This window comes from Colletotrichum chrysophilum (assembly GCF_026319265.1).
Source record: "Colletotrichum chrysophilum strain AFK26 chromosome Unknown scaffold_46, whole genome shotgun sequence".
NCBI lineage: Eukaryota > Fungi > Ascomycota > Sordariomycetes > Glomerellales > Glomerellaceae > Colletotrichum > Colletotrichum chrysophilum.
The window spans coordinates 36,042-48,298 of NW_026517333.1; the positions used below are offsets into that span (position 1 = coordinate 36,042).

At 50.3% G+C, this 12,257-nt stretch overlaps 4 protein-coding genes across 4 annotated transcripts; 3 read left to right on the forward strand and 1 right to left on the reverse strand.

Moving 5' to 3' along the window:
• Positions 1–3,568: 3,568 nt before the first annotated feature.
• On the forward strand, positions 3,569–5,717 carry COL26b_006286 (uncharacterized protein; the record flags this gene model as incomplete). Its single annotated transcript, XM_053179109.1, has 4 exons — positions 3,569–4,462; positions 4,510–4,567; positions 4,628–4,835; positions 4,886–5,717. 4 exons carry the CDS (start codon positions 3,569–3,571, stop codon positions 5,715–5,717), a joined length of 1,992 nt encoding a protein of 663 aa, XP_053036866.1.
• A 182-nt stretch (positions 5,718–5,899) lies between these two features.
• On the reverse strand, positions 5,900–7,102 carry COL26b_006287 (uncharacterized protein; the record flags this gene model as incomplete). Its single annotated transcript, XM_053179110.1, has 2 exons — positions 5,900–6,993; positions 7,042–7,102. 2 exons carry the CDS (start codon positions 7,100–7,102, stop codon positions 5,900–5,902), a joined length of 1,155 nt encoding a protein of 384 aa, XP_053036867.1.
• Positions 7,103–9,359: 2,257 nt separating this feature from the next.
• On the forward strand, positions 9,360–10,271 carry COL26b_006288 (uncharacterized protein; the record flags this gene model as incomplete). Its single annotated transcript, XM_053179111.1, has 1 exon — positions 9,360–10,271. One exon carries the CDS (start codon positions 9,360–9,362, stop codon positions 10,269–10,271), a length of 912 nt encoding a protein of 303 aa, XP_053036868.1.
• Positions 10,272–10,831: 560 nt separating this feature from the next.
• On the forward strand, positions 10,832–12,039 carry COL26b_006289 (uncharacterized protein; the record flags this gene model as incomplete). The annotated part of the gene is made up of 3 exons (XM_053179112.1): positions 10,832–11,139; positions 11,202–11,393; positions 11,445–12,039. The coding sequence occupies 3 exons, from the start codon at positions 10,832–10,834 to the stop codon at positions 12,037–12,039; spliced, it is 1,095 nt and encodes a 364-aa protein (XP_053036869.1).
• Between the last annotated feature and the right edge of the window lie 218 nt (positions 12,040–12,257).

Consider the following 12,257-nt stretch of genomic DNA (forward strand, 5'->3'; position numbering starts at 1 on the left):
AGCGATGTTGATCTCGGAGAAAACATCATCATCGCCGGCCTCGCTGAACAGATTGCCTTTTTCGGGGTCTTCATCATCGTCATATGCCACTTCCATTACCGAATCAACAGATCGCCCACATGCCCCTGCAACTCGGTCATACTAAGATGGAGACCCTTTATCTGGATCTTGTACGGAGCAGGCGTCTTGATTATGGTTCGATCTGTGTTCAGAGTGGCCGAGTATGTCACAGGCAGCAACGGACCGCTGATGGCAAGCGAAGTCTACATCTATGTTTTCGACGCGGCCCTCATGTTCATGGTCGCTGCCATGTTCAACCTCTTCCACCCTGGGAACATCATCCGGATGGACCATAAGTTGACGGCGATCTCTGAAAGTAGCATGAGAGTTGGTCTGCAAATCTTGCCCTAGTAAGGGATGACTCGTCGTTGGTCTGGAGACTGATAACTAAAGTAGCAATCAACAGCGCTGCTAGGCGAGTTGTTGATGAGAGGTGTGTGAAGATTTCTCCTCTGTACTAGACTACTATTTGAGTCAGTTTCAAGGAAAGAAACATGGCACCGAATGAGAGGCTTGAGCTAGGGAGTCCTGCCCGTATGTATTCAGCTTTCGTAGGCAATGTGAGATCTAGAATATGCCACGAAATGAGTTGTTAGTATTTATTACATGTCCATGGCATAAGGCTTTGACGTATTGTTATTGCAAAAACAACCCATGAAAAAAGATCAAGTATTACCTGGCAATCGGAAAAATATTGACAGGAGACGATCTTACAAGATTGAAGTTGAAACACTCGATTTTCAGAACAATCAAGGGGCACATTGTGCGACGTCCAAGCTTGTCTTGCTCTTTCGAAGCGGGATCAAGGACTTAAGTCGGTCTTGCGTGTTCGAGCCTCGCACACAATTGGCGATATATAGACAAGAAAGGGGTATGGCATCCTTGTGTTTTGAAGCCAGGGACACCCTTCAGTTCCTAGATAGCTTCCTGGTTATGTTTGCTTTTGCAACGCACTCGGACATAAGACACAACTTTTAGGAATGGTCATATTGGTCTTCTCAACATACGATCCGTTCCTATGGGCAGATCATTTAGTTGAATGGCTTCGGCAAAGTCGGCTCGGAGCAACCTGGAGAGAGTCACGCATATGGCCTAGCCTACTCATAGCACACAAAAGTGTGGAAAAAAGGTCAGAACAGAAGAAGCAAATCCAAAGATACTAAGAAAGACTGGTACTTGGATTCATGTATGCGATCGCAAGCGGTCACCGATGAAGTTGGTACGACAACCCTTCGACAGGACAGCAACCCTCGGAGTTTTGTTGAGGAAATCTTGGCCCTCGTCGGGGGGTTCGCAGCAGGGGAAACGCTCGGAGTCTTATGTGAGATGAACTGTCAATATCCGAAGCCCATCATAGTTTTCATGAACGAAATTGATCTTCGATTATCCTGGAAATGTTTCATTGAGAGACTGCTTTGGTATACAAGTTCTACCCGGAAACAGGTTGATATGTAACCCCCCAATTTCTGGTTACATCTTTTACACGAGACCTTTGAAGACGTTGCATTTAATCTACATAACAGTGTGATTTGCGAGACTTTTCAAGCTCATCATGAAGCTTGATTGGAGGACTTAATCAAAGAAGCCTTGAGAACGAATGAGTGGTATGCTCAGCCATGAGTCAGTTAGAACTCCAGAGACTGCGTTGAGATTCCTCTTTTGCCCTGTAACTGCTGCGCTGCAAGTTTCTGGAACACGCGCTAATCTCTCTGAGGACACTAAAACCAACTTCCCCAGAGAATAGAGTTGTCTCTTATGAGACCTGCGCCACTTGTAATAAGGGAGCCCGCCGGCCGCCCGCACGTTTGAAGGCCGGGCAGCGCGTGACCCCACACGGACTTTACGCCGTTTTCCGCTGCCCGTTGACCGCAAGGCACGAATGGCAGTATGTCCACCAGCGGTGAGCAGGTTCGGACAATTATCAGATCTCAACTCTTTACTTGAAACCAGGGTAGTTACTGTTGGTAATAGATCATGGGGTAGGATGCCGGAGTTCAGCCTTGGTGTTACGCGTTCTAGAAGGCTTCAAACTCTATTTCCGCTGAAACCGCCAGTACGGCGGTAGGTATGCACCGTTTGCAAGAGTTGCAGGAGCCCTACCGGACACACCGGACGCAAATATTTCAGATGGCGAGTAATGAATGTATCGGATGAGTTCCACTTCGGCATGGTGCTCCCACGTTCGGTCACTTATGCCGAGCCAAAATAGGTTGCATCAGATGAACCGGCGCCCGTCCACAGCCCCTGGTCCTTGAATCCGATACCGAGTGTGTGGAATGCTGGTACGTAGAGCAAGTTTACGTGGAACATAGCTTCGCAGAGGATAAACGAAAGCAAATAATATATAAAGCGCAGACATTTCAGTAATCCGAAATATGTTGCTGCCCATCTTCATTACGACAGCTCAACTCACTCAAGCAACTGACCCAATTCTTTCTTTTTAATTCTCCGAAGAAACATTTTGCAACAGAGATACCCCCACTCCAGAAATCAAAATGTTGTTCAAGTCAGCCATCGCCGTCGCCACTCTCTTGCAGTTCGCGCTCCCCGCATCAGCAGCATTCATTTTCTGCGCGGGAGCTCCCGCCGATGGTAGCTGCCCAGCTGATAAGGGAACTAAGTCTAAGGTTGGTTAATCGATAGATCTCTCCGTGCGAAACCCCTCAGGCCTGTGCTAACTCGTATATTCATAGTGCCAGGATGTTTGCGGCAACTGCCAGCCCAGGTGCTTCGGAGGCGGTGTGAAAGATCTGGGCGCAACATGCTGCACTCAGTCTGATGGAACCATCAACATCTTCTGCTTCAGAACAGGAAAGAACACCTGCTAGTGTAAGGTACGATGAAAGGCGGTAAATGGTTATGAGATAAAAGAGCAAATGAATTACGCCGTAAGCAGCGCTTGCGGCTTTTCTTCAGCGCAGTTTTGATAGCTCACATGCATTCATGTTTGAAGCCTGCTATTCAATAGTGACCAAAACCCACCTTGCGAATTAACCTGGCCAGGCCGACATTTGGGGAGCATATCCCAAGGGATATGAATAGTATTGCAACTTCGCATGTATATCTGCAATAGTAGGTGGCTTCACACACGTATTGAGAAAAGCCGGGATTCGAGCCCTCAGTTGGGGAAAGCGGGGTGCACAAGCAAAGACGGGGAAATCGGCACGATGCAGAAGACCACTACCCCAGGTTAGTTAAGTCCATTGCCAGGGTTTGGCTCAGCATTTCCTTTTCTGGCCTGAACTGAGGCCTTCCGGCTGCTTCCCCGCGACTTGCTCCGCCGAAGCCACGATCGCCGCGGGCTGCTGCTCGCTTGCAAATAGCACGACAACCGACAACCCACGGACAAATCACTCGCGATGTTGCATCAACAAACCAGCAGTGCTTCTATGCAGTCATATAATATGAAGTTCACCCTTACTATGCAGGTTACCCGTCGTCGCATCTAGATCACCAGAAGACGGGGGGATCTCAAACGCCCCAGGCCCCTCTCAAATCTTCTACCAGGATGCTTTTGTCTCATGGGACATGGAAATTCTTTGCCGTCATCGCCTTCTTTGCGCCTGGCTCATCAGCAGAATGCTGGAGAACGACTACCTGCGATGGACCAGACTCGGCAGCATTTCCGGGAGATTGGGACAAGTACAATTATGCCCCCAGCTCTCGCAATGTAACGCCCAAGTTCATTCTTTCCCTTCCTTCCGGCGAAAAGATATCAGATTTCAATTCCTCAGTTGTGCTTTCACCGGACGGTGAAGCATTGGTGTTCGACTTTGGCATTGAAGTCGGCGGCATAGTCACTGTTGACTACGAGCTCTCTGGTTATAGTAACGCTACTCTGGGACTCGCCTTCACGGAGGCCAAGGACTACATCGGTCAAAAATCAGACAACTCCAACGGCGGAACTGGCCAGGACAGTGCCCTTACATACAACATCACATCCGAAGGTCCTGGGACCTACGTTATGCCCGACGCCAAATTGCGCGGCGGCTTTCGATACCTCACGGTATTTCTCACAAATATTCAGTCGAACGCAGCGTTGGAGATCCGTAACATAACTCTTGAGATCAGCTTTCAGCCAACCTGGTCGGATCTTCGGGCATACCAGGGGTATTTTCACTCCAGTGAGGAGCTTCTGAACAAAATTTGGTACAGCGGCGCGTACACACTGCAGACAAATTCTGTCCCCGGTAAGACTGGACGTGTCGGCACAAGTACCTTGAAGTCCGGGTGGCAGAATGACGCATATATCGGCCCAGGAAACACTGTCCTTCTCGATGGAGCAAAGAGGGATCGCTGGGTTTGGATTGGAGACATGGGTACAGCAGTGCCGAGTGCGTTTGTGAGCACTGGCGATATGGAGAGTACCAAGAACGCATTGCAGGTAATCTACGACAATCAAGTCAGTACTTTTCGCCTCGTTCAAAGCCATTATCTGACTTTGGACAGGGATCAGATGGTACGTTACCAAAAGCTGGACCTCCTTATCCCTCAAAGGACAGCGATAGTAAGTCAGCCGTATCTGAGTGCAAACATTAAGAGCGGAGAGTTAACGAAACATTGCCAGCTTATCATCTGTGGGCGCTCGTTGGCACGTACAACTACTTCTTGTATACCGGAGACGAAGAGTTCATGGTTTCCATTTGGGCCAAGTATCTGAAAGCTATTGCCAACAGCAGGGCAAAGGTCAACTCCAGAGATATCATGGCTGTTCTCGGAGAGAAGGACTGGGGACGTTGGACATACTCGAATGAGCGAAGCTCGGCAAGTATGCTGTGAGTAAGCCCCTCGTTCGGGAAAGTACTGGCCATGCTAATGGACTTAGCTTGTACCGTGCACTCAAGACTGGTGCCGACATCGCGTCGTGGGCACCCGAGCTCACCAATGCGTCCACTTACAAACAAGAATGGCTGGATGCTGCAGCTACGCTTCAGCGTTCCGTCATGGCAAACCTGTGGGATAGTGGCAAAGGTGCTTTCAAGGAAAGCCCCAACGACACATCACTATACCCTCAAGATGCTAACAGCATGGCTGTGGCCTTTGGCGTGGTGTCAGCTAACAGCACCGAGGCACAGCAAATATCGGACTATCTCGAGTCGAATTGGACGCCTATTGGGCCTCGCTGCCCCGAGCTCGCAAACAACATCTCTCCATTCATCTCTAGCATTGAGCTTTCAACTCATTTCCGCGCCGGGCGAGCTGACCGAGCTCTGAATCTGATCAGGGATGCATGGGGGTGGTACCTGAACCATCCCAACGGCACTCAATCCACCGTCCCGGAGGGATATCTAGTGAACGGTACATGGGGCTATCGGGGAGATCGAGGTTATAGGAATGATCCTACGTACATGTCTCACGCCCATGGATGGAGCAGTGGACCAACCTCAACCATGACTGAGTATCTCGTCGGCTTGAGAGTCATCAAGCCTGGGGGCAGCGAATGGCAGTTGAAGCCCGTGCTGAGCGAGATTTCCGAGGCAGAGGCTGGATTTACTACTAGCTTGGGGAAGTTTTCCGCGAAGTTCACGGCGGGCGACAATGGTACAGCAGTCGTAGAATGGAGCACGCCGGCGAACACGAAGGGTAATTTGGTGTTACCAGGGAAAGAGTTGCTTAGGGTCAAAGGTGGAGCGGGTTCTACTACCATCAGTATTTGAGCTAGAATACTTTTCGACGCATAACACGCCGCTCATGCGTTCATAGCTAAGAAGCTGATGGCGCTGAGTGGGCGTTGTTGACTGCCCACCCAGCTGAACAAGAGTATCTGTCCTGTTCATATATGAACCTATCTCTGCCATCATCGAAAAGAATTCTTGACTAAAGATCAAACCAGAACCGATCAGGCTTCCCTAGTCGTTACTAAGACACTCCTCCACCAGGTTTTCATGGCTTCCGTGCACTCCCCACCGTCTTTGAAATTGCCTTCCATGACGAGAAAGTCGTGAGCATACTTCGGCTGCAGGTCCAACTGCATAGGCAGCCCAGGATTACCACGGCGCACCTTATCCACGAACTCAACGTCCTGGTCTAGGAAGACTTCTTGCTCGCCGGCGGTGACATACAAACTTTTGACAACCTTGCTGAGCCCACCATCCCAGATGTCATGCTTGTGCAGTGAAAAGACGCGGCTTCTGGGGTTCGTAGGGTTTTCTGACGGCCCAGTCTCTTCCAGGATATCTCCCGCAGCTTTTTGAATAGGCCACGACGATAGCAAATCGACATTGGAGTTTTCAGCGAAGGAACGATCTTTTGTGCGGTCGCTTAGCCATGGAGACACAAGGCATGCGCCACCTAAAGGCTCGGCGAGCTGAACCTGCGCAACCATAGGGTGGGGTTGAACCAGATGCCCTAAGACCTGTGCCACCAGGTTCCCACCCGCCGAGTCCCCAGCGATAGCAATATCGCCGGGCTGGAATCCGGACTTGATGAGATGGGAGAGGGCGCTCGCAGCTTGGGTGAGCTGACTGGGATACTTCACTTCAGGGCAAAGTGTGTACTCGAGCACGGCTACGGCAGTTTCGACGCCTTCTTCAATGCCGGCGGTAACGTAGGCTCGCCAGCTCCAATCCAGATGCCCATCTAGCAAAGGGATGACGTAGCCACCACCATGGAGAAAAAGGACAACTTTTTTAGCCCTGCGTTTGTCTCCTACCCAAAGCATAAAAGACTTGCCATCCTCGAGGGTCTCGACATCGTGGCTCAGTCTGTCAAGGACGACACGATCGTTGATGTTCTTGGCTTTTTGTATCTTGCGGCGTACCCAGCCGTCATACGTCTTTCTGGTTGCAGGTGTGACGAACTGGATTTGACGGGCGCGGAGACTGTACAGATAGGTTTTCGCGAAAGCGGCAAGAACATAAAACCGCAGGGGTAGCCCTCTGAACCAAGCGACGGAGAGAACAGTCACTAGGTTCACAAGCAGCTGCAGGGGAACTAACGAGCACGGTTAGTAATGTCTCACATTGGAGCCGCTGAACCTACAGATGAAGATCAGGCGCAAGGCCAGGCGCAGCTTTTCCTGTAGAGAAAATTCTGGATTCATGATTGCAATGGCTGAACTTCTCTCGAGTGACAAAAGAGAAACTTTCGAGCAAAATTTAAGAAGACGCATTGTGAGGGGGGCTGGGTGGATTGATTTATCAGCCACCAATGAAACATGCAGCTATTTCCAGCCGAGGCTCCCCACTTCAGCTGTTCAGATGAACCGCCGCCGACATGTCACAGCTTGGCATATGTAGCCAACCGTAGACTCAAAATAGTCGAGCAGAAGATGATTGCTCAAAAGAATGCGCCAAGCACCTTACGTAAATCGAGCAGAAGTCATGAAAAAGCAACTTTGGCGCATCCACACAGCTTCCGAAGTTCCGAGGCATAAATGTTCAACCGGTAGTAGTGTTGGGTGTGGTTTCATTTACGACGGACGAAATAAGTAGACTGAAGCGGCCGGCATAACTGATGAAGCATAATTGTATAACACTAACCTGGTCATATATCGATCACTGCACTATGTGCACACCTCATTGAGTCGTGCGTAACATTTCCAATGTATCAATGACTTTAGTCCTTTAAGCCGAGAGCCGACCAAGTCCTCTGACAGCTCTGCTCCAGGAGGAAGCGGTTCCACCTATGCGGGTAGCGACGAATCATGGCTTCCTCAAGCTTCTCAGAATTTCCAGCCTTCTCCAGCTCTTCTTCGAATGCCAGTATATAAGCCCTTGTGGCCTCAATCAGATATGATCCATCGATCTGGGAGGCTCGTTTGTGGCCAGGCACGACAATATGAGGATCCAAGACTGCAATTTGGTCTCAAGACTGAAGCCACATCTGTCTCTTCTCGGGAGTATTGGCTTCGCCAAGGAACTGATAACAATCCCCGTACACAATGTCTCCGCACACGACGAGTTTCAGGTCGGGAACGTGAAGAAATGACGAAGCATCTGTATCCGAGTGTGATACGTCGATGCCTTGGAGTAGATGACCGTCGATATGAAACTTTCCGTCGGCAGGCAAAGCGTTGGGAATATGCTGGTCGCCAGCGATCTGCCCCTCGGGAAAGAGCTTGTCCCAGAACGCCAGACTGCCAGGCCATTGCTTCCGGATGCCATCAACAACGGAGGCAGTGGCAACGCATTTTGCCTCTGGGAAATGACGGAGAAGAACGGGGTTGCCGAGAAAGTGGTCTCCGTGTAGATGCGTGGTGTAGATATACAGCAGCTTCTTTTCAGGGGCTGTTTTCTTGATCCAGGTAGCGAGGCCTTCGGAAAGCCCAATGGTGGCCGGCGTGTCTACCAAAACTGCTGATGTTGGCCCTTGGATGAGGGTGCAGGATATCGGCGAGAACCATCTTTTAGACGGATCTGGGTGGCCGGTGGCTATGGGCGCAGCCGGTGCAGCATACACGTCGACCTGAAGATTGCTGACTATGACTGAGTACGTGAGGAATTAAGAGGAAGTTGCTCAAGGCTTGAAAGACGATACTGCGACCACCTCAATGTTCCTCGGCGGCTTCTTATATGTAGGTTTCTCGTTGAGTACTACCAATAATGGCAAGGATATCTCGGTAATCATCAAATCCAGCAAGACAACTTGAAAGCAGTCATCTCCAGCTACGGAATACGAGTACGAGACGGCGGACATACCTCTCGTCCTGGGTCCGAGAGAGGATTGCTAATCAGAACCATGATCAGGACGGAGATCGTGCCATAGATCAATACAATTTGCCAAGCCGTGCTCTATCCCATCGGCAGCAACTAATTGGACAAGATCAAGATCACATATTGGCCAGTGGCCCGGTTTGCAGTGTCGTAGTTATCGCCGATGTGGGGTTGATGCGAATAATTGGTCCACTAAAAGCAAGCCAAATTGATTACTGAACAGAACCGCGGTCGTCAACTCCCGGTGCGCGGTCAGTCTGACAGGGATTAGCAAGGTGTTGCAGGTCAGGAATGGATGTTGTAGATGGTCAAAACTTGCTTGAAAAAGCCTACTGAGGCTTTTACAAGTTGGTATCATCACTATCTAAAGCATGGTATTTGTAAGCCGTTGGACAAGTTGAGGACGAGAACTCTGCCTATGGCGCCATCACCGCCATCAGCTTCAATCAATTTGACTCGTGGTGACTTGCTGACGTGCAAAGTAAACTTCATGTGGATCAGTCGAGCTGGAAAGTCTCGAGGCCGACTTCAGAAATATAAATTGGGCCAGAAGGGTCGTGTTTAGATCAATCTTCAAACCGAGAGCACCATCATCCTATTCCCCAAATCTTTTAACTGTGTACCTTTGCTCTAACTTACGTCAACATGAACTCGACTTCTATTCAAAAAGTGCTCGTCATTGGCGCAAGCGGCAATGTTGCAACTTCCGCCATCAAGGCACTCTTGGAAGACGGGTTCCAGGTCACTGGACTTACTCGAGAAACTTCGGTAGCATCGCTGCCGGAGGGCGTTACACATGTGAAGAGTGACTTTTCTGAGGCCTCGCTGTCGAATTTTTTCAAGGGCCAAGACGCAGTTGTCAGCACCCTGTCAAGCATCTCCCCAGCCGGTGCTCTGGCCTCTCAGAACTCCCTCATAGATGCGGCCATAGTTGCAGGAGTCAAGGTCTTCATCCCCTCGGAGTATGGGGTCGACACATCTGATCCATCGGCCCCGGAGATCATTCCTTTTCTTACCGACAAGATTGCCACTCTCGACTATCTCAAAAAGAACCAGGACAAGATTTCATGGACTGCCATCGTCTCCGGGGCCATGTTCGATTGGGGCCTTGCGATCCCTGGTTTCGGGGGCTGGGACGTGGCAGCTCGAACTGTCACAATTTACGACGGCGGAGACATTCCCTTCGACGCCACCAACCTCGACCAAGTTGGTAGAGCCATCTCCAAGTCCTTGAAGAATCCGGAGCTCACCAAGAACCAACATGTCTATGTCAATAGCTTCACCATCACCCAGAACCAGGTTCTCCGAGCCTTGGAGAAAGTCACCGGAGAGAAGTTTGATATTTCTCATGGTTCTGTTGAGGAACTTTGGCAAACCGGTGCTGCTCAAGTCCGAGACGGGCAGCCGCTAGGTGCTCTGGGCCTGATTGCAGGTGCCGTGTATGGGAAAGGGGGGCTGGCGCAATACTCCGCCAAAAGGGGCATTTGGAATCAGAAACTGGGATTGCCAGAGGAGGATCTCGAAGAGTTCTTGAAGCGCTATGTTACAGGCAAATAGTGACACTCAGCTAGTGCCATCGCCAACGATGGCATACAGTACCTCATAGTCAAGAGATGCACTATACAGATCCAGATTCAAGCAAGCAAGCCATATCAATCTAATAGATGGACTCGAAGTGGCAAGTGATAATACCGCAGTTAGAATTCCAATGCCATTCAGTGGCAATGCCCGTTGAAGCCGCTGTCGCAGTGACGATTAGGTACCCAGCTCCAGAGCCGAGTCAAAGATTGGCCTCCTGAAGTGCGGGGGTTCCCCACCGACAATCAGCGGAAATAGAAGGGGACTATGAGCCACGGCACGGGACGTCCGTCAGTGGAGAGGGTACTTGGTAACTAACTGGAAGTCACTGGGACTCTAGATAGTGCTGGCGCATCAAGGCAAAATGGTGCAAGGGCCGAGTCAACTGTGCCTTCAACCCGTGTAAGCCAAGCCAGTGTCAGAACTAACTCTGTTGACAAGTCGCATAAATAAGCCTCAATTCCAGACGAGACTGGAAATAGGCCGTCGTTTCTTGCTGCATTTTCTTGTCTATCTCTGGAAGAATTAAAGCATTCAAAATGAGCTCCAAAGACTTCCTCCTTATCCTGATGCCCTGGACACCGGACCCGGCCTGGGTTGCCAGTCTCGGAATGCCGGTTGAGTCCCGCAAGATCGGTATGTACCAAACAGAACTACCGAGCGACATCAGCCCGGAGACATGGGCCAAGGTGACTATCCTTTTCACGTGGAAGTTATTCCCAACCAAAGAGATGGTGCCGAATTTGAAATACTGCCAGCTTCTCAGCGCTGGGTGCAACCAGATCCTGGGACTGCCGCTCTTTGAAGAGACAGCCATCGACTTTTGCACGTCAAATGGAACGCACCCGTAAGCAACCGACGCACAGCCACGACGCTGTTTCTACTTGCACCGTAGCTTACATGAAACAGACCTCAGATTGCGGAATGGGTCTTCTCGACTTTCCTGGCTTTCCAACATCACAGTAGACCTACTAAGAAGCTATTCATGCCGACAGCTGCTAATTCGTTCCAAGTTCCGGAATACCTTGACAACCAAAAAGAGTCTAAATGGATCGACCCTCCGTCGGATGAAGACACCGAGGATTCGGTGGGTCTGCGAGTGTATGCCAAACCCCGATACCACCACCCAGAGTTTCAACTAACAGGACCTAGAGGAATCCTCGGCTACGGCTGCGTCGGTCGCCAAGTCGCCCATGTAGCCAAAGCTTTTGGGATGAGCGTCCACGCTTACACCCTGCATCCACGCCTCACGCCCGAGTCCCGCAAAGACGACTCCTTCACAGAGCCAGGCCTGGGAGACCCTAATGGCGAGTATCCATCAAAGTGGTTCTATGGCAAAGATCAGCTAGACGATTTTCTCGCCTCGGATCTTGATCTGCTGGTCATCACGCTGCCCTTGACGGACCAGACCAAGGGGATGATCTCTCGCGAGCAGTTCCAATTGTTGAGCAAGAAGAAGACTTACGTTTCTAATGCCGGAAGAGGCGCCGTGATCAACACCGAAGATCTTGTTCATGCGCTTGATGAGGGTCTCATCAGAGGCGCAGCGCTGGATGTCACTGATCCGGAGCCGCTTCCTGCTGAGCATAAGTTGTGGACGTACAAGAATGTCATCATCACACCTCACTGTGCTGGGAACTCAAATCATTACTATGAGAGAGTGCGAAAGATACTCGTCTACAACCTGGAGAGACGCGCCAAGGGCCAGAAGCTTGTCAACATTGTGAGCCGGTCAGAGAGATACTAGATTAGAAGATTGTGGCGTCGGTGGTGAATACATGGTATTTGTCTACTAAATTTTGAGAGTGATATCAACGAAGTAATATTTGGTTGTTACGTGGGGATTCATTCTTCACAGCAAGCTTTCTATCATTCGAGAGTTCGCAACGGGGAGCTTTCTGGTAGGGTTGGGATCATACATGATGGGGTGACAGACTTTAGTGAAGAGTTTTGCTATCCGGGCGG